We start from the raw sequence: 26,233 nt of genomic DNA, 5'->3' as shown, positions 1-26,233 counted from the left end.
ATACATAAATATTGAGAATAAGTATTTTAACAGAAACTAATTCTGCCTTATTAGGTTATATTGCCAAGTTCAGAAAAAAATAATGTGTCTGATTTGTGGAAATCTACTACTATTGAAGTAATACCACTTCTATTCTCCTTCAAGTTAACAGATTTAAAAAGGAGTTTCATTAATATAAATGATCAAGATTGTGACTGGCATTTACAGTGGAAAAGGAAGAAGGGCAAGTGTTTTACTATAGTGAGTAATAACCAAATTATCCTGTTAAAATATTGGTCTTAAATTTTTTTCTCTGTACCCATTACTTCTTACACTCTAAACTACAGATTTTTGGTGTAACTTTTTAAGTTGCCTAAGTACATTTCGTAATATTTAAGCTACAATTTTAGTGATTTTAAGTTTAGAATTATATATATCTATATAAATAGATTTGTGATTATGTCTCTTTATATTTGCAGTAGCCTAACAACCCCTTTTATTTTAGAAAGACCCTTGAAGATAATTAGCATATAAAGTTTTATTTTAGTATAGCTGTAACCACTGATGTTGTATGAATTTTCTAGTTACTTTTCTTTAGCAGATTTACACAAATATTAGAGAGTCACCATGAATCAATTTTGTTACAACAAAGTGATTCCAAAGTGATCTTTACTGAGTTTTCTTGGATCTTTGCAACTGGAACTTTTTGGGCTGATGAAGTTTGTCAGGAAGACAGAAAAGATGGTGCCACTTCAGATCTGATATTCCTGGGTCTGCACTTAAAGATTATCTGTTGAAGATTGATTCTTCCCCATGTCCTCTCCAAATTCAGATCTTTCACTTCTCCACAGGTTTAGAAGGCCCTATTTCACCACTGCCACACAGAAAAAGACAAAACTCAAGAAAAATAATATTACAAGTTGACTGCTCTACAAGATACAACATAATTCTTAGATCAGAATTTCTTGGCTTTGGCACTAGGCCAACACACTGTTAACAGAACAGAGCATGGAAACACAAGCATAGCCCCTAGAATTTAAATTAATTACTTCCTGAATGTAACTTGTACCGTTCAAATATAAGATGTTCTTATTAATCTATCAGTAGGACATATAAATATATAACATAAAAAAAGATAGGGGTCAGACAAGTAGAGGAAAGTAGGGAGGAAGGAAGCAGTTACGAAGTGTTTTCCTTCAAATAAAATAATTTTACAATGTACTTTAACTTGTTAATGACAAATCTCTGATTGAAACATAAATCTAACAATTTTTTTTAAAGTTCATATTCTTTTTACTGTCTTCAGCCACTCTGCAAATGAAAATGAAGCATACACACACATACAAATACACACACAAAAGAAGAGGAGGGGTTTTTCTGCAAATTCCTAGGCTTATAAGCCTCCTAACCTGCCCTAGTGATTCTGAGTAAAATCGTATTTTTGGCAACAGTGCTTTGCCCTCATAATAAGATCCTTAATGAAAAAATTTTTTTTTTATAAAATAAATTCTCTCTTAAGATGTTTTGCTCACATCAGGGAACATAAGCTTTTAAAAAAAAAAAAAGATGGTTCATAATCTGGATGCTTAGAATTAATGTTTCTATTATCTAAAAATGAGCTCTCCTGATTGTGTTTGATATGAGAAGTTGGTTTAAGGAGAATAAAAACACGTTAACTTTTTAAGTAAGTGGGGGCTTTGTAAGCTGTATAATTGTTACTTCCTCAAAAAGGAGAAAACAAACTGCAAATTTTCTCACATAAAATTATTAATATCCCTGACTCTGATATGAAATAATCTTTTAAATTTTGGTCATCCTTTGGCCCTAGACATTCCTGTGTTTTCACTTAATACAATAATGATTAGTACATTGATACGTTCAGTTCAGAGCCAAGTATTTAATTGTAATCTTCATACTATCTTTTTTGGTCAACAATTGAGATGGATAATGAGAAATTATAATGGCTTTCTGTCCCTTAGTGATCTGTGGTGGATTTTGATGGAAAGAATAAGCAATTTTGACACTACTAATTGACTACAGTGATTTGGTTCTCCTGAATAAGGAAACAATTTAAGTAGGATTTGAACTTCTTAATGCTAAATTCAACCAATTGTGTGCATATAAATGTGAGTGGTATTGTTTGTTCAAAATTAACATTAAATTTTTGTTTGTTTGAGATGGAGTCTGTCTGTCTCCCAGGCTGGAGTACAGTGGCATGATATCAGCTCAGTGCAACCTCCATCTCCCAGGTTCAAGCGATTCTCCTGCCTCAGTTTCCAGAGTAGGTGAGACTACAGGCATGCACCACCACTCCCGGCTAATTTTTTGTGTTTTTAGTAGAGGGATTTCATCAGGTTAGCCAGGCTGATCTCGAACTCCTGAACTCAGGTGATTCACCTGCCTCGCCCTCTCAAAGTGCTGGGATTACAGGTGTGAGCCACCTGAGACACTGCTTCCGGCCAGAATTGGCATTAATTTACAAGCTGCTATTGTCGTTTAGTTTATATTTAATGCTTAAATGATTATATAGACATTGTCCACAGAATCTTCACCATGTCATTCTTCTGTTCTTACTTGAAAAGTGACATTTGGCAGATGGTAGCCAGATCATTAAAGCAGTAGGTTTAACATAGTAGTATAGAAATCAGGTAATAGATGCATAAAGTTAAAATAATATTAAATTGAGGGAGATTGTTTCACTTAAACCATTAAATAACCTTTTTTAAAATTTGCTGCTAGGTTAGGGTGGTTATGCAGCTATGTGTCATTTCCTGAAATTATCTTTCATTTGTTTTATGAGTAAAACTGTCTCTATAAGTTTACCCTAGAAATCCATAGGTATTTTGGGAAATTGAATTATAAGTGGCTAGATTAACTAACTTTTGTTTTTAGGCAAACTTAGATTGCTCTATAAATCTTAATCAAATCAATCACATATGGTAACTGGGGGAGGGGGTTATTCTGCTTATTAGTCAAAGATATGATAAATTTATTTATCTTTTAAGACAGGGTCTCGCTCTGTTGCCCAGGCTGGACTGCAGTGACACAACCACGGCTCACTGTGGCCTCGACCTCCCAGGCTCAAGCAATTCTCTCACCACAGACTCCCAAGTAACTGGGACTACAGGCATGCACCACCATGCCCAGCCAATTTTTAAATTTTTGTAGAGATGGGTTTCGCTGTGTTGCCAGGGTTGGTCTCAAACTCCTGGGCTTAAGCAATCCTCCCAACTCAGCCTCTCAAAGTGCTGAGATTATGGGTGTGAGCCACCGTGCCTGGCTAAAATGATGAATTTCTTATCCACATCATCTGTTAAGGCAAAAAGAGGAAACTGGTTATTCTGTTATCCTGCTTTTTCTTGGGAATATTTATTTTCAAATGATTTGAGTCCTTCATCTCAACAGTCTCATAACCAATAAAAGGAAATGGAGATTGGTGGGAGATTAAAACATAAAGGACAGGAATAGGGAAAATAAGGGAGGAAAAGGTCACAGACACAGAAATGTGGAAGTTGAAGTCAAATTAATTTTTAATTGAGCACCTACTATGGGCCCCTCAAAATGGCTGACAGTACCACTAACTGTTTTAAATGAAGGAAAATCAAAAAATAACAGCATTTTTTATTTATTTCTAAAACATCATTCTTAATCAACCATTTAAATAAAGTTTTGTTTTCCACTCACATGTTTTCACATTATTCAGCATGTTACTTGGGTACCCACTATTACTAGCCACCTTACCAGGCACAGCAGTTGACAGATGAACAAGGAGCACAGTCTCATAGGAGCTTTATCACATGTGTTCCTAGGCTGAAAGGCCCTTCTTTATACTTCTTGGTAGGTGGAGTACAGGAATGTAGAAGTCAGAAACCTAGGTTCAAACTCCAGCTCTAATATATATAGTTTCTGTGTGATTTAGGAAAAATAATCTCTCTGAACCTCAGTCCCCCATCTGGAAAATTAGTATGATACTTACCTCATAAAGCTGTAGGGATTAATTAAAATTATGTATGTAGAGCACTTCACGGAGTATAGAGAGTGCTAAATAAATGGATGCTGAGGTTATTGACAGCCCTAGGATGGATGGATCATGGGTTCCCAAATATGGGATGCAATTTCAAGTTCTTAACACCAAATATAACCCTACTTGCTTTAGTTTCCTGGCATTCATGCTATCATCCCCAGTTTAGTGCACCTCAGACCTCAGGTTATCAAGGATGTAGGAGGGATTCTACAAGCATATGTTCCCCCAGAGCTTTTTGGTACCCTGCAATCCTAGAAGTTGTTGATGCTAGGATGTCTGGAGAGCACAGGCCATTTGTCACTGAGAAGCATGTTACAAAAGAGATGGGAGTAGTAAGGAAAGTTGAGGAACTGATCAAAATAGATGAATGTCAAAAAAAAAAAAAAAAGTTTTCACTTTTAATTCATGATAAAAACCCAGTTAAAATTAGGTATACCAGATTTCTTTATTTTCAACCATGTGTGCACATACACTCAGATTTTTTTCTTTTGGTAGTGATTTGGCTTTTTGTTAACAACAGTGACACAAGTTTTATGTTTAATTTAAATACTACAACGGTTAAACTGGTTTTGGGTGAGATTTTCCAGAAATTTATTAAATACGAGGTTCCTTAACTACTGACTTAGAGGAGTAAGTATTGTTTAACCAGGGAAAAAGTTGTCAACAACCACCAGCTTCTCTTCCTACTTTTTTAGAATATAAAAGATAGTATCTAAATTATTTTTTCCTCTCTCATCACTTACAAAAATCTCAATTATTTAGGCATATCCTTGGCATGTTCATAAAATTGTTCCATTAGGCATTCTATAATTATAATCATATTATTTTTAATCCCTACTCATTTCACCTATAATTTTCAAATGTTTGATTTTTATTCAATTCTTATATCCTGTTCATATATTTTTTAGCTATAGTAAAACATGATTTTTCATGTGTATTAATTTTTTTTTTTGAGATGGAGTCTTGCTCTGTTGCCCAGGCTGGAGTGCAGTGGCGTGATCTCATCTCACTGCAACCTCCACTTCCCAAGTTCAAGAGTTTCTCCTACCTTGGCCTCCCAAGTAGCTGGGATTACAGGTGCATGCCACCATGCCCAGCCAATTTTTTTTTTTTTGAGACGGAATCTCGCTCTGTCACTCAGGCTGGAGTGCGGTGGTGTGATCTTGGCTCACTGCAACCTCCACCTCCTGGGTTCAAGCAATTCTCCTGCCTCAGCCTCCTAAGTAACTGGGATTACAGGCATGCACCAGCATGCCCGGCTAATTTTTTTGTATTTTTAGTAGACATGGGGTTTCACCGTGTTGGCCAGGCTGGTCTCAAACTCCTGACCTCGTGACCCACCCACCTCAGCCTCCCAAAGCGCTGGGATTACAGGCTTGAGCCACTGCGCCTCACTTAATTTTTATATTTTTAGGAGAGATGGGGTTTCGCCATGTTGACCAGGCTGGTCTCGAACTCTTGACCTCAGGTGATCCACCCACCTTGGCCTCCCAAAGTGCTGGTGCCCAGCCTCTACTTTTCCTTTTAATTAGTGTCTTGACTGCTCTAGCAAACTTTTTTTTTTTTTTTAAATAATTAGCCCCTCTAGAATTCTTTCTTCTAATTGAATTTTTGTCCATACTCAAACTGTTAGTTACACATTAAACATTTGCCATATACCATTTAACCCATGTGCGTCATTTCTAATTTTCTTCAGAGATGGAGTCTCACTCTGTCACCCAGGCTGGAGTGCAATGGCATGATCATAGCTCACTGCTGCCTTGAACTCCTGGGCTCTACTGATCCTCTCACCTCAGCCTCCTGAGTAGCTGGGGACTACAGGTGCATGCCACCATGCCCTGCTAATTAAAAACATTTTTTTTTGTAGAGATAGGGTCTTATTATGTTGCCCAGGCTGGTCTGGAACTCCTGAACTCAAGTGATCCTCCTGCCTCAGCCTCCTAAGTAGCCGGAACTACAGATGCAAACCACCACACCTGGCCTCTCTGAATATTTTTACCTTAAAAACATGAGGGAGATAAAGACACATTTCTGAGTCCTAACCCACTGCTGCCTTGGTTGTGCTTTATTAATTTCTGAGATTCTTAGTCCTGTTTACTAAGTAATCGTAGAACATGCAAGTTGTATTGTACTATAATTGATGGCAAACTTGCGAATCATTCCTCTGGGTTTTCTTGCTGTGTGGAATAAAAGGGCCAAAGCAAAAGAGTCTCACAGTGTTCATGAGACAGAAAGAGAATTTGATTCCACTATCTATCTCTGTAGATTCTCCTTTCATTTTTATATTTGGAACCTAAACACCTAAGTTACAAAGGCAGAAGATCTGGCAGCTTCTACAAACTTCTTTCATTATCTTCACACCCAGGGAGGGCAAGAAGCAACAGCAAGGAATGACAGCTCTGCAGCTCTGCCCCAGGAGAGGAAGGAGATATGAAGGAACTGGGTTGGAGAACTGGGCTGGAGAAAAGTGCTGGATATTTTTCATTCTCCCTAATTTTAAAAAGCAAGTAGTCTTTAAGTTAACTTTTTGCCTTGATAAGGAGAACTGTACATTCTACTTTAGAGAAGCCTGTGCTTCCCTGTAGCTAGTTCCAAAACAAAAAAAGTATGTTCTGTGAAACATGAAACTCAGAAAAAAAACATCAAGGTGGCTCACACCTGTAATCCCAGCACTTTGGGAGGCTGAAGTGGGTGGATCACAAGGTCAGGAGTTCAAGACCAACCTGGCCAAGACGGTGAAACCCCGTCTCTACTAAAAATACAAAAATTAGCCGGGCGTGGTGGCGTGCGCCTGTAATCCCAGCTACTCAGAGGCTGAGGCACAGAACTGCTTGATTCTGGGAGGTGAAGGTTGCAGTGAGCCAAGAAGTATGAGCAACAGAGTGAGACTCCGTCTCAAAAAAAATAAAAACAAAATAAAAAATAAATTGAGGTATGGCTTTCTAAAACTATAAACATCTGTCATGTAAAATTAGACAGTAAAGTTTATATATTTGCTTGCTAATTGTCAGCTGTTAGTACATGTCAAAACACTAAATTAAGCCCCCTTCCTAATGGAATAGATTATTCTTCAAAGACTGGTAGTATTTAGAAAAAGCCCTATTCTTTAATGATGGGGAAAGCCACTGCAAGAAAAATGTTGAAGTCACAAAAAAAAGTGATCTCAAAGAAAATTATGTCCATTATGATACTATACACTGTAGTTTGGAAACTTGGTTTATCTGATCTCTTTATACTACTCTCTGATGGTCTCTGGGTTAGAGAACTTTTATCTGGTTCCTATCAGTAATATACATACCACATTTCATTTTAAGTTGGATTTCAAATTTAATTACTTGATAAACTATTGTATCTAAGTAAGAGTAAAATGAATCACTTTTCCTGCTTTTGCTGTTAAAGTTTTAATTTTTGTGTGTATTCTACCCATCCCCTGCCTATTTCCCATTATTTGAATTCTGCACTTGGTTCCTGTGCTGTTCCTATCCTTACTTAACACTTCAACATATCCCCACAAATCTCTGAGCTCACATTGTGCTCTAATGCTTTCAACTAAATCTGTACTCGCCAGTATGTCTCTCAGTTCTTTTGGCAACTTGTTCTTTTATGTAAATTGTACACAAAATATGATTTGCATACTTTAAATATGATGTGAACAAAAAGAGCAATGCTGTCAAACTAGTGTTCAGAATCACAAATTTATATTTTTAAAATTAGGAGTTAATTAAAATCCCTTTCATTATGAAAAGGGTACTACATTGCAAGTAACTCACATTAAAAGGCATTCTATTCAATAGATGTGTTTATTGTGGGTCAGTTTTGCCAATGTTTTAATTCACATGTAATTATGTAGACCCTGTGTCAGCAACAACTAACAATAATACTACTTTAACTGAAAAAACGATAAACTGTTTCCATTGATAAACTGTGATTATTTTATAATCCTCGTTTTATAGTCTTTTACAGAAAAAAATGATAATAAATGGCGATAAACTGCAATTTGCCACATTTCCTCCAAATCTTAAGACAGTATAAAACACAAGACATTTTTTTGTGCACTCTACTTTTATAGAACAACCAGGTTTATAATTGATCTCTTTATTTTATTAGATTTATCAATATACATGGAAGCTTTCTCAAATCTCAAAATTCCAAAAGTATGTAATTGTAAAAAATCATTTTTTCCTTTAGATGTCATATTCTTAGAGAGCTATTAAAGTCTATTTATAAACAAAAATAATTGATAAACTAACACACTTTAGAAATCAGAATATTTTAAATTAAAATATTTTTAATGAATACAAGATATGTCTTTTTAATTAACTATCATAGTTAAATTTAATATCACAAAACAAAATGACTTATCCTCACTAATTTTCCAAGTGAGGTAAAGCCATTGGAATTTACACTTAATATAAGTTTTAAATGTGATAATTAAATGATAATATTTTATCAATTATAGGAAATATTCATTTATAAAAATTTCCTCAGGTCCATCAATCTTTTTAGGCCAAGTTTGAGCCCATGTCAACCTTAAAGGTTAGATTCAGTGCACCTAACTTGCCTAATAAGCTTGTCAATTTAAGAATGTGAATTTCATTAATAAGGGGGAATAAAGAGTAGTTAACTCACTAGAAGTGAATGGGATAGTTTCAAGTAATTACTTAAAGAATTTTAAAAATTTAAACAGAAATGGCCAATGATTCTGGGTTTAAAATTTCACATAACCTTAAAAAAAAAAAAAAAAAAAACCCACATAGAAATAGTGAAGTCATCACCTTATTGATGAAAAACTAAAGTTTAATAGTCATTGAATGGGTAACAACCACTTGTAGTCTACATTTAAAAAGTAATTTTAATCATAGCTAAGAAAAACTAAAAACAAATAATTCTATTAAGAAACAACAAAAATGATAAACATTTAATACCTAACTGTAGATACTTAAAATCCTAACAAAAATATTAAAGTTAAAAGGGCCTTGAAATTTGTTTCTAACAAATCATCTTATATAATCAATTCCTAAATAGCTCATATCCTTTGCTTTGGTGTTTTACCTGCTATCACCTAAACATTAGTACAGTAGAAAATCACTTAGGTTCTTTTCAAATGCTTGGCATTATAATGTGATCTCATATCTTTCCTCAAATTAAATTTTGCTCCACATATTCCACATGTATACAGATGAACATCCATGTGCTGCTCCAACTGTTCATTATTTGGGAATATCTGAAAGCAGACCTGGCATATAGTCTCACCAGCAGATAAATGAGAAATCATATGCCGTACATGGTCATGTTTTCTGAAGTTTCCTTGATCACAAATGGAACAGACATACCTGGCCATGCCTTTGTGCATATCATTGTGCAGTCGCAACTGACGCTCTCTTAAAAACTGCTTTCCACATGTTTGACAAACAAACTGTTTTTCCTTAGTATGAACAGTATAGTGTTCTCTTAAGTGACACCGCTGATAAAATCCTTTTCCACACAGATTACAAAAATGCTTTCGTCTGTGATCTCTTTCATTTTCTTCCATGATGGCACTCTTAAACATATCTTGATCTAAGCAGCTAGACATATGTTCAACCACTAGATTTTCAGTTTCAAAACGCTGGCCACAATTAGGACATCGAAAAGGGCAGGCAGAATGTTTAAATAACTGCTTTTTTTGGATACTGTTTATCTGGTAATGACTGTCCCTAAAATCATCTAGCATTTCAACAAACATATCTCTTATTTCGGACTGCTCATCAGGATTCTCTTCCAAGTCCATTTTCTCCTCAGTATTTCCTAACCCATTCATGGTCAGATCTTGGGGCTCACCACATCGCTGAGCATGTTCCTGAAGCTGCCTACCCTTTACAAGTATTTGTCCACATTTACCACATGCACAGATATTTTCAATGTGTTTGGCTAAGTAATGAGATGACAGGTCCTCCTCAGTTATTGTAAGTCCACACAGCTCACAGGATGCATTTTCAGTATCCTCTTGTACTGGACTGCTGTTGTTAGGGGGCCTCATATTCTCTAAACCACCTCTTTCATCAGCACTTACTGACATTCGAGGTTTTAGAGTTTTCCTGCCACTTTTTTTAATGCTGACATCTTCTTCAACATAGTATCTATAAAATGGCTCTTCAGGTTCATCTTCTAATTCATCATTGTCAGTGGATTCATTACAGTCTTTATCAGTAACTTTAATAATGTTAAAGTCTTTCAGTTCATCTGTAGGAATATCTTCTGGCTCCATCTTAATAATAATCCTTTTCCTCTCAGCAGCTCTGCTTTTCTCTTCGCTGGCTATTTCAGACTCCACTGCACTACTTTTTCTGCTTCCAGTGGTTGAAGTTGAATCATCAGCAGCCTGGCTTGTGTCTCCTCTGTATTTGTCCGTCTGTACAGAAAATGTTTTAGAAGAATCTTTTTCACTGAATTCAGCTTTGATGTTACTGTCTTTTCCATCTCTAATATCTACTATTCTATGGTAAGATCTTGTGTTTTGGTATAAATGTCTGTTAGTACAGGTCAGCACATGCTCATCTAATAATTTTTCACAGCTAAAACCAAATCCACAGCTATCACACGTAAAACTCCGCCCAAAGCGTCTTGACACACGTTCTTTTGGAGTAGATAATTTGGACACGGAACTTTTTTTACATACATCAAATAGTGGCTCAGGAAAATTACCTAATTGTAAAGACTCTTCATCAGGCTCTCTATTATGTGGTGTATTTACTGTTGAACTTGGCTCTGCACACCACCTGTTGGCTTCATTGCCATTTCGAGCCACAGTATCTTCATACATTCTTACCCCAAATATCATTTTGCTGTTCTGTTTGCTGGAAGCAGAAGAGGAACATTTTGAACTAGAACAATCTGCATCTTGGATGTCTTCTAAACAATCAGGAACATTGTACAGCTGTAGGTAGTTCATTGCCACTTTAAACTGCTCAAAACTGGAGGGAGCTGTCATAATTTTTCCTAAATACATAAATTGCAAAATGAGATCAAAACATTCTGCACTAATTTTCATGTTGCTGAGATTCAGTTGTGCAGTACTATGTTGATGGTTCATGAAAAACATTCTAAAATAGGAGCTACAGGCAGCTAGAACTGCCTTGTGTGCTTGAAAGTAAATGTCATCAATTGCAATACAACAGTCACAGAGAAAACCCCATTCTCTTTGGTTGTTTAGCTGCTGAAGGACGTAGCTGCTGTGGCTGGGCTTTGCCATCTTCTATTAATTAGACACCTATGTAAAACAAAAATATTAAAGTCAGACAAGATATAGAAAAGCACTTGAAAAAAGTAATTGTTATCATGATTTGTGACTTGCATGACTTTGCTATTACAATCAAGAAATTAAGAGCTTTCCATTCTTTATATAGTAAAACTCAACAATATATACTTGAATCATTATTTAAATCTGAAGATGAAGACATCCAGCCATTTATTCAGGTTTTTCAAATTGAACAAAGGCATCAAAAGCAAAAGACAGTTTTAGTTTCATTACAACTCTTGGGGGGAACATGTACACTAAATTTGAACAGAAAAAAAAGACATTAATTTAAAAATACTTGAAGGAGGCCAAGTTTGTGGCTCACGCCTGTAATCCCAACACTTTGGGAGGCTGAGGCAGGAGGACTGCTTGAGCTCAGGAGTTTGAGACCAGCCTGGGCAATAGTGTGAGACCTCATCTCTACAAAAAAGTTTAAAAAATTAACCAGGTGTGGTGGCATCACCTATAGTCCCAGTTACTTGGGAGGCTAAAGTGGGAGGATCACTTAAGCCTGACAGGTAGAGGCTGTAGTGAGCTGTGTCGCGCCACTGCACTCCAGTCTGGATGACAGAGCAAGACTCTGTCTCAAAAAAAAAAAAAAAAGAAGAAAAGAAAAAAAACTCTTTAAGGATATGAGTAATTAAAGTAAATAAAACAGCAACTTAAACTGAAAGTTAACAATTAGATTGTAAAGTATTAAAAACTTACTAGATGATTAATACTAAGGAACTATTGCTCATTTTTTAAGTGTGAGAAAGGTATTTTGATTGTGTTAAAAAGAATCCTTATCTTTTGGATATACATACTTTAGTATTTACAGATGAAATTATATATCTGATATATGCTTAAAAATAAATGGGGTGGGTGTGGGCAGCAATAGATGATACAAGATTGGCCATGTGTTGCTAAAATAATCTATTTTTAAAACCCTATTAAGCCTGGGCAACATAGCAAGACCTCGCCTTAAAAAAAAAAAAAAAATTTGCCCGGCCTGATGATGCGCCTGTAGTCCCAACTACTGGGGAGACTGATGCAGGAGGATGTCTTGAGCCCAGGATTTTGAGGTTACCGTGAGCCATGATTGCACGCCACTGTACTCCAGCTTGGGTGACAGAGCAAGACTCTGTCCCAAAAATAAAAATTCAAAAAACCTTATTAGGGCCAGGCACGGTGGCTCACACCTGTAATCCCAGCACTTTGGGAGGCCGAGGCAGGTGGATCATGAGGTCAGGAGATCGAGACCATCCTGGCTAACACAGTGAAACCCCGTCTCTACTAAAAATACAAAAAAAATTAGCCAGGCGTGGTGGCGGGCACCTGTATTCCCAGCTACTTGGAAGGCTGAGGTGGGAGAATGGTGTAAACCCAGGAGGTGGAGCTTGCAGTGAGCCAAGATCATGCCACTGCACTCCATCCTGGGCGACAGAGCGAGACTCCATCTCAAAAACAAAACAAAACAGAAAAACCTTATTAGATTATACAGAAATGGCACCAAACAAATAAGTTGGATTAGTGCCTTTGTCTTTTCTTGAATTATCAGAGAAGCAATAGGTCTATAGAGTTAGAATGTGTCTCGTGTTGCTCAACATGCTTTTCATGGTATAAGGAAGCGTGGGTTTATTTGAGAAGGTATTTTATTTATCCTGAGAGTGTAAAGTTTTCTTCCTTTTTTTTTTTTAAGCAGGGTCTCACCCTGTTACCTAGGCTGGAGTGCAGTGGCATGATCATAGCTAACTGCAGCCTCAATCTCCCATGCTCAAGCAATCCTCCCGCATCCAGAGTACCTGGGACTACAGGCGCATGCTGCCACATCCAGTTTTTTTTTTTTTTTTTTTTAATTTTTTTAGTAAAGACAAGGTCTTGCTATGTTGTCCAGGCTGGTCTTGAACTCCTGAGTTCAAGTGATCCTCCTGCCTCAGGCTTCCAAAGTGCTGGGATTGTGGGTGTGAGCCCCTGCACCTGGCCTCTTCTATATATATATATATTTTTAATTGTTAAAAGAAAAAAGTAAGGCTGGGTGCGGTGGCTCATGCCTGTAATCCCAGCACTTTGGGAGGCTGAGGTGGGCAGATCACCTGAGGTCAGGAGTTCGAGACCAGCCAGGTCAACATGGTGAAAACCTGTCTCCACTAAAAATAAAAAAAGTTAGCCAGGCATGATAGTGGGCGCCTGTAATCTCAGCTACTTGAGAGGATGAGGTGGGAGAATCGCTTGAACCCAGGAGGTGGAGGTTGCAGGGAGCAGAGATTATGCCACTGCACTCCAGCCTGGGCGACAAGAACCAGACTCCATCTCAAAAAAAAAAAAAAGTAGCAAAAAATTCAAACATAGAAGCATATAGACTAAAAACATACCTCAGGTCACATACCTCTTTTCAGAGGTAACCCTTTCAAACACTCTGGATTATATACCTTCAGATCTGTTGAGATGTACATGTACATAGTTAGCATATACAGTACCTATGAGATGCCAGGCAAATAGTTTTGCTTTTGTTGTGTTTTTTAACCTAAATGGTATCATACTATATATACCTCTCTGCAACTAGTTTTCTTCACTTAACATTAGACTTAATATGAGTGGGCATTTAAGTATTTTTAGTGTAGGGAGCTTTGGATAAGGAAGAAAGGAGAGGAAATATTAAAAGCACTCAAAATCCTATCAAACTATAAAGTTAAAATAAGATCAAATTTTAGCTTCAATTTTTAATCCATATACATAAAGCTTCAGAATCTATCTTCTACTTAAAAATAAGTTCCTATGCAATTTGACTGAACTTAAAAAGAACACGTAACAAGCTGTTCAGAGAAATGTTCACTCTTCAAACTCTGTAGTAGTAATTTAAGGGTATCTAAGTTTACGTACTTCTACTTGCTTTTTATCCATTCCTCACAGATCATATATAGGTCACACACCCCTTTTACTACCTATATGCCCATCCTGCCACCTCTAAGACATAAAGTTCGATAGCCAGAGATATGGGACTGGTGAAATGAAGATGGCTTATGATGAGACCTGCTACCTTCTTAAAATTGCAACCACTGCACCTTTTCTGGAAGCCAGATCAAGTTTCAAGTAGGTACAATATTTCAAACCTCTGTAACTCAGGTATCTGTAAAAAGCTGTGAGGAATCATGTTCAGCATGTATCTAGATACAAAAAGCAATGTATGCACAAATATACTCATTAATGTGTTACTTCTAATTTGAATGCCTAGTAAAAAAAGGAGTTGTTAAGGTAAATCTATGCCCCAGAATTCACTGTCACATGGCAGTGAATTAAAAATTATATTTCTGAATGGAAACTACCGAAGTGGGAAAATGTTCAAGATGGAGAGCCACATAAATAAACACAGGATACAAAATTATGTTAGAATTATATAAAACAAATCCACGCCACAACCTTATTCAAAAGGTGGGGGGAAAAAGATGAAAAAAATACACGAAAATGTTGACCCAAGCCCGTTTTAAGTAGGATGAAATTTCTATGTCTATAGTCATTTTTGTAGGATTCAGAGAGACATTTAATAATCAACCATAGAGTAAGAGCCAGAGGGATAGGTATTATTTCCAAAAAACCAAAACTTTCTATTAATAAGAGTAGTTCAAGAATGAAACAAACTTGTTTGGAGAATGAGTACCCATATTAAAGCAGGAACAGGATGCTACTGAGGACAGTAGAGTAGTGAAAAGAGCATGGGCCTGGGATCAGACAGACCTGGCTTCTTATCTAGCTTTCCCACTTTTGGGAACTTGCTTATCCTCATTGACCCTAAGTTTCCTGAACTGTGACGGTAGGAATAACAATACCTCAAATACAATATCATATATGAGGATTCACAGAGGCAATGTGTAAAATGTATGGTGCTTGGCATGTCATAATGAAAGTAACAGTGGATGTTGTAATGGTGGCGATGCTTATTTAAGCATCAGGGTAAGTTTGACTTGATAACCTTAAAATTTCCTTCCAAATAAGAGTCCATTAGAAAGCCAGTAGTTAATCTATAAAAACTTTCAAGTATTAAATAGTCCAGGCTTGAAATAATGATATAAAGAGCGTAGAAGTTCCAAGGACCCTTTCTTATCTAGATGAACAGCAGTTTTATCATCAGCAACCAAAATTAATACAACTACATAGAAGATCAATATGATAGGCACATCTATAGCTATAGTCACAATTCAATTGAGTAAAAATACATATTCTTTTATTAACATAAAGCACTAAAACAAATAAGAGCACTTATAGCATTTTAATGCACATTTATTCATTCAACAAACATTTATTGAGTACCTTTGGTATACCAGGAACTGTATAAAGTATTGATCATCAGCAGTAGCACAAATTTTCTGTAATATCAAGGAAACATCATTTGAGGAAGTTTTACTTTTCCTAAATCAGTGATTCCATTCAACATGTATTCTGTAAAGTGCCCACTCTACAGAAGAAGGCATCATGCTGTAGTAGAAAGAACAAGTGCTCTGGGTCAGAGGCATCACAGTGTGAATCCCATTGCCTCCATGTTTATACTCCTATGTTCCCCCTATAGAGCTGGAAGCTGAACAAATGAAAGCTGAACAAATGCTGTGTCTAATTTTTAATTCTAACACAACAGTTTTTAGGCTGACCTAGAATTGTAGTTTAAGTAACATTATTATGCAAATGTCCAAGTTCTGAGTAAAACTGATTTTAGGCAGAGTAACACACATTAGCACCAGCAACTTTGTCCTTGTTACACCTCATTCAGAAAGGCTTTTTTCTTTTTTCTTAAATTTTAATTATTATTATTATTTTTTTGAGACAGGGTCTCACTCTGTTACCCAGGTTGGCATGCCATCACAGCTCACTGGGCTCAAGCAATCCTCCCACCTCGCACCTTCTGAATAGCTAGCGCTACAGGCATACGCCACCATGACTGGCTAATTTTTGTATATTTTTTGTAGAGATGAGGTCTTGCTATGTTGCCCAGGCTGGTTTCGAATTCCTGGGCTCAAGCAATCCTCCCACCTCAGTCTCCCAAAGTGCTGGGATTACAGGTATAAGCCACTGTGCCCAGCCCAGAAAGGCTTTAAGAAGGATTAATACACCAAAAAGAGGCAGAGGCGTATGGGGCAGGGGAGGAGGGATCTAAATTCCTGTGAGACCTTTAGCTTATCTCTTGAAGATAATTTTTTCATTAAAAATTTTTGAGGCCAGGTACAGTGGCTCACACCTGTAATCCCTTTGGGAGGTCGAGGCGGGTGGATCACGAGGTCAGGAAATCGAGACCATCCTGGCTAACACAGTGAAACCTCATTTCTACTAAAGGCACAAAAAATTAGTCAGGCGTGGTGGCGGGTGCCTGTAGTCCCAGTTACTCAGGAGGCTAAGGCAGGAGAATGGCAGGAACCCAGGAGGCGGAGCTTGTCAATCTAGTCTTATTTGATAAACGTGTTCCCTAAGTTATACTGTGTAAGCTATTTCAGTAAATTTCTCACTGACATAGTAAGATTTCAGAAATATTTTTCCTCATTGCTAGATCTGTTAAATTGGAAATAACAGTTTTGCTGGAAGTTTCTCTTGCTCCAGCCTTGGTAAATGATAATTTAAGGGTCTATAAACAAGCATATTCGATGAATAAAGAAGTAACTTAAAGGAATTTTAAAGTGTTTCTGTGAGGCAAATAATCACCCTTTAAATTGTGTCATAGACTTGCAGCACCAATGAGGCATTTGAAGAAGATTTGCTTAGTCTCAGTGAAAGTCTAGAGAGCCTAGCATCACAGTCCCAATTCAGCACCCCAATCTCTGACTGACTTACAATTACCTCTGGATCTCAAGGAAGATTTATGTATGTTTCCTTTTACCTATTTCTGTCTTATAGGTCGAATGTATGTACGCATATGGATTTGAGGATTACAGAGTATTTTAAAAGTCTAAAATGTAATGAAAGGATTCTTATATTTTAACATCAGAATATCAGAATGTATTGAATACTCATAATGTTTCTAACACTGGATAAAGCATTGAAATGGAGGGTGGAGAAGGATGGTGTACAATAGAGATAACTGTATATGAGGAATTAAATTTGAAACCAAGAAACAATTTGAGGAGTTTAATAAACTATATTGAGGCCGGGTGCGGTGGCTCGTACCTGTAATCCCAGCACTTTAGGAGGCTGAGGTGGGTGGACCACCTGAGGTCAGGAGTTCAAGACCAGCCTGGCCAACATGGTGAAACCCCGTCTTTACAAAAATACAAAAATCAGCTGGGCATGATAGCGGATGCCTGGAATCTCAGCTACTCGGGGGGTGCGAGGCAGGAGAATCACTTGAACCTGGGAGGCAGAGGTTGCAGTGAGCTGAGATTGAGCCACTGCACTCCAGCCTGGGCAACAGAGCAAGACTCCATCTCAAAAATAAAAATAAAAATAACTATACTGAATAAAGTTCAGCAAGGGTTTAGAAGAAAAGCATTAATTATACCAAAATAGTAGGCTTTAGGAAGGATGCAGGATTTGAGTAAAGCCTTGATGAATGAATAGGATAAACAGAAAGCAAGGGTGAGCATTTCAAGTATTTATATAGATGTGTATGTAAATAGTTGACAAGGGTATACAGCAGCTTGGCTGGAAATGTAATGGGAGGGAAGGTATATTTGCTTTACTGGACTGGTAGATGAAGGTTATCAAAGTAGAGTAAATGACAACTGTAATACAATAATAATGTGAATAGCTAACATTTGTTATTTCTTACTATATGCCAGATTCTATTCCAGGCAGATGTATAGGGAGATGTATATATCTCTCACACATATATTACATATATACATATGGATATATGCAATATATATGTGTGCATATCTCACACACATATATTGCATATACACACGTATGGATATATATACATGTATGTGTGTATATGTGCATATATGTGTATATATGCATATATAGGTATCATTCTGTATATGTATGCATATGTAAGAATCATTTTAGCATTTAATCTTCATAACAAACCCCACAAAGTAGATGCTGCTATAAGACACATTTTCAAGATTAAACAACAGAGGCATACAGTGTTATATAACCTTTGTAATATCACAAAGAGAGGACTTCGTGGGATTAGAACACAGGCAATGACTCTAGAGCCCAAGATCATGACCTTAAAGATTTTGCCATCTATAAAAATAACGTCACATTGGTAAAATTCTTTCCTAGAATACCATCTTGCAGGGTATAGGGTCCAATCTCTATTACATTCTCTTGGTTTCTCCTTGAAACTTTCAAGAATAACCAGTTGTAGAGGCTCCCAAAGATAAGAGATTTTATTTCAATGCACTTAAGTGACAAATATGATCAAATTTAGAAAATTTTATTCACTATCTGCACTAGTGGCTGTGCATTAGACTCCAAATTCAGTACTTAGTACGGGAAGTTCTGCAATTATAACTGGGTTATATCTTAAAACTTTATTTTTAATTTATTTGGAACTTGAAACACATATTCCCATAGAAACAATAATATAAATGGTGGCTTAGTTTTATACCCACATCTTAAAGACATAATGGAGCTGTATATTAAGCCTAACAGTGCAGTAGTATTACTTGTATCATTAGCACTGACAAGAGATCCAAGGAGTGTGACATAGCAATGCCTACTGTACTGAAGCCTCAAAGACAGGGACAAGCTTAATGGCCTTTGTGTTCCTTGTGCCTAGCACACTCTTCCCACATAGTTGACACTTAATACGTGCTTGTCAAGTGAAGGAAATAAAAAAGAACCCAGAGAGCATATACTGTTTGTTTGAATACAAACTCTACCACTAGGTTTAGCTATGCGGGAACCTCTTTACTTCTTTAAGCCCATTTTCTCATCTATAAAATTGGGATAATCATACTTCTCACAGGACTCTTACATAAATTAGAGATGACAAATGTTCCTTTGCCTTTTCAATCCAAGCACAGTACAATTTTAAAAAAATTAATGTCATAATTATAGTTTATAGAATTTTATGAAATGATCAAGTTCAACCCACTGCTTTACAGATCAAAAAGCAAACTGAGGCCCTAAGAGATTAAGTGGTATGTTCAAAGTCACATTTAGTTTTAGTGGCTGTCAGGATAAGACCTTGGTCTCCTCAATCCTAGTCTAGGGCTCTTCATACTACTTTAACTGCAGCCTACACATATAGCATCACCTGGCTGGCTGTTTTCTCCTTTGAAACAATTATGTTTTGCTGAAATACAGTAGTTGTTCAAATTTGCAAGAGTTGTTTGCAACTACACAAAATGGCCTCAGATCAGACTGTTATGCTTTTGGAGATTGTGCTTTGTTGGCTGGTTAGTATTTTTCTGTCTCTTTACTTGCAAGCCAACAACTGTCACTTCCTAAAGGTGTGCTGATCTTCTGTGGCCCACCATTTCAATCTCTTCTTGGCTGTGAAATTAGACAAAAACTCATTGAAAATTGAATCTACATATCCATTCATCCTCAAGAGGGAGCAGAGCATCTTCTGAAGACCTAGGGAAATGCTCATAAGATGTAAAGTTTTAATTCCTGAATTTTGTTGACAGGCGATCAAATTTCCTTCCTCTTTTGCATCAGGCCAAAGCACTGGATAGCTGAGGTTGCCAACCATATAACTTACAAATAAGTGAGATGTTCCTGTAGTTCAGTTGCATTATAGTTCTAAGAAATGAACTTATCCACACAGAAAGCAGAAGGAACACAGTGGCTTCTGGAATATTCCCCTCTCCCTCCAGAAGTAGAGGAGGAAAAGTACATTTTAATCCATTCATGCTAAAGAGGCAGCACAGCATCTTCTGACCACCAGAGGGCACTGTGTAAACAGTAGGCTCTTTCAGCCAAATGTGCTTCACCAGGAAATCTCTTATTGCCCATAGCATTAGTATTCTTAGGGTCCGTTTTGTAGGACTTCTATTTGAAAGTACTAATTCTGTGGAATCTGATTTTGTCTGGAACCCACTTAAAAGTGCCCCTCCCCCATATTCTGTCTCAGCTGCCACCACTATGTACCAATCACCCAGACTCCCTGGGAGCTGCCTAGAACCTCTCCCTCATAATCAACCATTAAGTGTTGCCAATTTTCCCATTAAATAGTTCACAAATCTGTACATCTACTCCATCCCTACCTTTCCTGTTCTCGTAAGGCCTCTATTATCACTCCTGAGTTATTAAAATAGGTTCCTCAACCAGTCCCTCAAATCCTTCACTCTCAGGTAATTTTTTTCCTTCGAAGAGCAATGCCGTTTTGAAGATGATTCATGAAGAAGAAAAATCATATCACACTATTCTACCATGGTTCCCCTCACATATCCTCAGGCTAAAGTATAAAATCATTGAGGCATACAAAGCCCCCCATGCCCACCCATCTAGTCTTACATGTTTAGCTAGTGCCTGCTTCCAAACTTCATGTTCAAGCAACATAAAACTGCTTGTCACCACCTTCACCCTCCTCCACACACACCCAGCATACTTCATGAATTTCTTACCTCCCCTCCAGTTTTACTCATACCAATAGGTTCTTTAGGTCTGAACCTCCCACGTATCATTTAAAAATCAGTTTATCACCTCCTGCAGAAAGCCTTTGTAACACCTTCCTCTCCCACTATTTTAGGCTTTGATCTCATTGTGTATTATTTCTCTATTTTGCACTTTTTACACTGTATTTTAATAATCAGAACAGCTACATAAAGTAGGCATTAAAGCACAAACTAACCAGACTGCCTGGGTTCAAATTCTGGCTCTGCCACTTATTGTGTGACCTTGAGTAGGCTGCTTAGTCAATTTGTGCTTCACTTCTGTCATCTAAGAAGGGATGGTAATCCTTTCTACCTCTTAGGAGTTATTGTTAAGTAGTATCTCTCAGGGAGTAAATGCTAAATAAGAATTGGTTATAATTATGTGTTGGCCTCCCCCATGAGATTGTGAACAACTCTGAGACAAGGACTTTGGCTTTTTCATTTCTCTGGAATATTAAGTATTCAGTAAATGTTACTAAACGAATAACTGGTGAGGCAGCTCTATGATGATGGGAGGGATTACCCAGTTTCCTTCTTTGAGCAGATTCTATACATTTTTTTTTCTTGAGACAAAGTCTCGCTCTGTCACCTAGGCTGGAGTGCAGTGGTGCAATCTCAGTTCACTGCAAGCTCCGCCTCCCGGGTTCACACCATTCTCCTGCCTCAGCCTCCCGAGCAGCTGGGACTACAGGCACCCACCACTATGACCACACCTGGCTAATTTTTTTTTGTATTTTTAGTAGAGACAGGGGTTTCACCATGCTGGCCAGGTTGGTGTCCATCTCCTGACCTTGTGATCCGCCTGTCTCAGCCTCCCAAAGTGCTGGGATTACAGGCGTGAGCCACCACACCCAGCCAGATCCTACACATTTTTTTAAAAATTGTATTGTTTCCAATTTTGTGGCACCAGTTTTAATTCAAACCAAAATCCTGAAAACATCACAATCATATAATTAAACTTCAACAAAATGAAACCAATAAAAAGTATCATAAAATGTATGTTCATTCTAAGAAACTTAACTCCATTTTTAAGCCTTAAGATTCCCCCTCATCCCAAATAACCTAACACCCCAAAAGTCTTGCCATTTCACACATGCTGTTTCTTTGCTTCAAACCTTTTCAATGTCTAGCTCACCCTGTTTGGGAAGTATTTTTTTTCTTTTTTTTTTGAGACAGGGTCTGGCTCTGTCATCCAGGCTGGAATACAATGGGGCAATTTCGGCTCACTGCAACCTCCGCCTCCCAGGCTCAAGCATTCCTCCCACCTCAGTCTCTCGAATAGCTGGGACTACAGGCATGCGGCACCACGCCCAGCTAACTTTTGTATTGTTTGTAGAGACAGTGTTTCGCCATGTTGGCCACGCTGGTCTAAACTCCTGAGATCAAACAATCCGCCTGCCTAGGCCTCCCAAGGTGCTGGGATTACAGGGGAGAGTCATTGTGCCTGGCCTCTTTGGGAAGTTTTTTCTGATCTTAGGGTGAGGCAGATGCCTCTCTTCCGTGCTGCCAGAACAGCCTATACATACAACTATATGGTACCAATAATGCATCATCCAAACTGTGATGCTCTATTACACACTTAAGGCAGGTATTGCAATTATTTGGCTCCCCTGCTTTACTGTAAGCTCCTTGACACCAGGGCAGTATCTCATTCATTACTAAATGTCTGACATTTAGTTGATATTTGATGAGTTTTTGAATGAATACATGTTTAAACACGGAAGTTTTATTTTGCTTATCAATTTTTTGTTTATTTCAATCATGGCAACTTTTACATAGTAGTTGAAAATTTACAAAGCATTTTCCCATATATTAATACAACTGATCTCATAACCATCCTGAGATAGGTATTTTTATTATCCTCATTTTGTAAATGAAACAGGTTCAGTGGTTGACTTCCCCGAAACTGCTTATCTTCTAAGTAGAAGCTGAGACTCTTGATTCAAAGCCCTAAGTTTCAGTTTGTGTAAACCAGACAACACTCTTCTAAATATGACTATTAGCTGAAGTGCCCCTTTGGAACATTCTAAGCCTCCCTGAGTCACCTTTTTTACGAATCTAAAAGCTCTCATCATTCTCTCACTACCCCATCTTGCAGGAAGGTCCTGTCCCTTCCCTAAATCCCCTTCCATCTGCTAACTCCCCACTGTCCACCAGAGCATACCTCTTCTAATACTTCAAAGTGGGGATGGAGCTCTTCAGTTATCTCTAAAAAGGACTGCATGCATCACATATAGACAAAAGAAAATCTGGTTAATAATTCTTTAATCTTCAAATTTTATTTTGAAAACAATTTTAAATTCAAAGACAGAGTAGTATAAAAACCACCCATGTCCCCAACAGCCTCAAATAACCAATGTTGTAATTAACTTTCTATGTACTATTTTGTACTATCTCTGTTTTTAGATCATCATCAACTTCTTCACAGTTCATTCTTAAATACACATCTAAGGAGTGAGTCCCCGCCGCTTCCTCCCCAATATCAGTCTCTTCCATGCCACATCTGAAAACAGCAGTCATTGACCCTTCTTTCTTCTAATTTCCTTTCCATATGTTCAGCATGTAATCTTTGGTGCTGATCAAGAGGAACCCCATCGTATATCAGCATAGGGATATACTGGCGGTGGTCTTCATAGCAAGTATACCCACTCCTTCCTAATTATAAATTATGAAACTATAAAGCTGAGGGTTTGCTTTTGTTTTGATGTGTTTGGCTGCTGTAAATCAATCCATCAGAGGCTGGGCAACAACATTAACATAAACAAAGTATGAAAAATAGTCCACCATGATACGGTAAGTATTTAATAAGGACAAACCTAAAATAGCAGCCCAGTTACTTAATCAAATAATTTTAAATCAGCCCAATGCAAAACACTCCCCTTTCCTTTACTTGGCAATTCTTACCAACCTGAGTAACGTGAATAGAGAACATGAGTCCATGAATCACCACAGGCCAGCCCCAGGCAGAGTGAGGCACACACAGCAGCACAGCTGTAACCAGGTTTTAAACAAGGAATTGACTGTACACAGTGATTATCTCTGGGGAGTGGGAGTCAAAATGACTTTCATTTTTGTATTTTATATACTTCAGTACAGGCTGAATTTTTACAAAGAGCATGGATTTTATAATAAAAAATTACTTACATTTTGAGAAAAAAGACATGAATAACCCTTAATTTGGTTCACATAAGAATATGAGAAAAAACAATTTCCGTTTTAGCATGAGATACTAGCACGGAAGAAAATGTCAGGAGAAAACATTCTGTAGAGACCAAAGTGACCTCTCAAGAAGATGTTTCTCAAATATATCTCAATTTTTTGGGAAGACAACAGATTGCAGCTTATTAACAAAAATCTACGGGAATTTTTCTGTATTTCTGTATCAACAGTTTCCTCTCCTTTGCACCAGAAGGTGAAGAGCAAAGGCTTAGTGCTTTTCCTGGCTGGAGGGCAAGTCTGAAAGCAGGTACTTCCTTTCTCCTGCACATTAGAAAGGGAAATGATGCTACAAATAAAACGAGATACTCTTAAAAAGGTCCATGAACTATATCTTCCCCAGAGCCTGGCAAAAGAGGAGAATGAGGAAGCAGTACAAAAATTTAGAAGTGTTAAAGTGAGATCAAAGCACAAGGTCAAGAGCAAGTGGCTGTGACTGCGCTCATGCCCTGCTAAGGCCCTGGTTAAATATGGTTTCTCTTTTCTCTGACAATGATACACCAGTCCCTTCCCCACAAAAAACTCGAAAAAGTAGGCCATCATATTAGGAGTGGGAAGAATAGAAAGGCTTCAGGAAAGACTGCTCTACCCGAGTTATTCAATACCATGAAAATGTGGTATTAATGGAGAAAGACTGCTCATAAAATGAATGTAAGAGGTTAACTGAAGGCTCTACTGTAGACGTTGTGTCTACTAACCTTTGTAAAAGCATTTCACCTCCACTATGCTTCAGTTTCCTGGTTTTTGTTGTTGTTGTTTGTTTTTTGGAGACGGAGTGTCACTCTTGTTGCCCAGATTGGAGTGCAGTGGCGCGATCTCGGCTCACTGCAACCTCTGCCTCCCGGGTTCAAGCGATTCTCCTGCGTCCGCCTTCTCAGTAGCTGGGATTACAGGTGCCCACCACCACGCCAGGCTAATTTTTGTACTTTTAGGAGAAATGGGGTTTCGCCATGTTGGCCAGGCTGGTCTTGAACTCCTGACCTCGGGTGATCCACCCGCCTCGGCATTTGGGATTACAGGCGTGCGCCACTGCGCCCGGCCCAGTTTCCTGTTTCTTTAAGAGGAGTAAGCCCCTTTCTAGCTCCCAAAGTCATCCAGTTATTATTGAGACTTTATTAGATATCCAGCAAGTGATTCAAAAGCAAAGTTTTGAGGTTCTGAGCAAATGATGGCCAGCCATCATTCAAGCCTCATCTTTTTGTACTCAGTTTTCCCCGTTTCTCCACATCATATCTATCTGCACTGATAAAATTTCATGGAATCTAATTTCTCCGTTTCAAAGAAGACTGTGATTGCTCTGTAAATTACAAGAACTGCATCCTTCACCAAATCTGCTTCAGAGTGCCTCCAACTTCAACTCAAGACATTGATCCTAGGTTGCCTCAAAAAGCCTCGGACCATTCCTTGGGTTCGAGTGTCAAAGGGAACACTGTTCTTGTAGTGATACATACCGTATGGAAATACACTAACACCAATGAAGAATCTGCGTGCACCGCCACACTGAAACTCGATTTAAGAACATTATCACACACATACAAATGTCCTATCCCCGGAAAACGTCAAGGATTTTCATCAACCTCTTCCTGATGCGCCCAATTTAGAAAATGTCATGTCAACCCTTCAGATCATGTACACGCGTTGCTTAGGTAGAAAGGGAGACTGGGTGGGGTGGCTGAGCTCAGACCTTGCCTACATACTTTAGTAGTAAACGACTCCCGATCTGCATCCAACATATTTACCGAACTTCTAAGTAAGCGCCCACCGCTGCAAGCGAAAGCACTTCCTTCCCAGGAAACAGATCTTTTCCACTTAAAATTCCCAAACTCAGACCTTCCACTTTTTACTGAACAAAAAGCGTGTGTGCCGGCGAGAGGGGGTGGGAAACAGCGTAGCAAGAATTTGCACGGCTCTTACGCCTCCTCCCTCTGAGCGCGCCCAAGTCTGCAGCCTCGGGCTCCGGGACACTTCCCCTCCCACCCGCCGCGGAGCCGCAGCTGTAAGTTGAGAGAAGCGGGCTCCAGGCACGTCAATCAACCGGGTTCTCCCGCCTCCCGTCTACACCTCCCCTCCCCCCTCGAAAAAAATAAAGGCAGAGAAAGAAAGAAAAGAAGGTAACTAATTTGGGAACTAGTCTCCGTAAGGGCTTTGCCTCCGACTCAGGGAGGCCGCACGCCCGGGACCTGACGCGCCGGCAACAAGCAGGCGGCCTGGCAGCCGCCCGTCACC

General features: G+C 38.2%; 1 protein-coding gene across 3 annotated transcripts in view; it reads right to left on the bottom strand.

Moving 5' to 3' along the window:
* Positions 1 to 502: 502 nt before the first annotated feature.
* The window catches only part of ZBTB1 (zinc finger and BTB domain containing 1), a 27,014-nt gene continuing 1,283 nt past the window's right edge, over positions 503 to 26,233 (bottom strand). Inside the window, exons 1-3 of one of the 3 annotated variants that reach the window (XM_011978300.1) lie at positions 15,567 to 16,078; positions 9,337 to 11,252; positions 503 to 853 (exon numbers count right to left, since the gene is read on the bottom strand). In XM_011978300.1, the coding sequence (XP_011833690.1) occupies positions 817 to 853; positions 9,337 to 11,234 (1,935 nt within the window). In that variant the 5' untranslated portion in view covers positions 11,235 to 11,252; positions 15,567 to 16,078 and the 3' untranslated portion in view covers positions 503 to 816. Of the gene's footprint in view, positions 854 to 7,784; positions 11,253 to 15,566; positions 16,079 to 26,233 lie in introns of those variants that run through there. The other 2 variants (XM_011978298.1, XM_011978299.1) reach the window with 2 other exon arrangements.

The sequence above is a fragment of the Mandrillus leucophaeus genome, unplaced genomic scaffold (assembly GCF_000951045.1).
Source record: "Mandrillus leucophaeus isolate KB7577 unplaced genomic scaffold, Mleu.le_1.0 Scaffold192, whole genome shotgun sequence".
Taxonomy (NCBI): domain Eukaryota; kingdom Metazoa; phylum Chordata; class Mammalia; order Primates; family Cercopithecidae; genus Mandrillus; species Mandrillus leucophaeus.
This window is presented reverse-complemented; position numbering and strand designations above follow the sequence as displayed.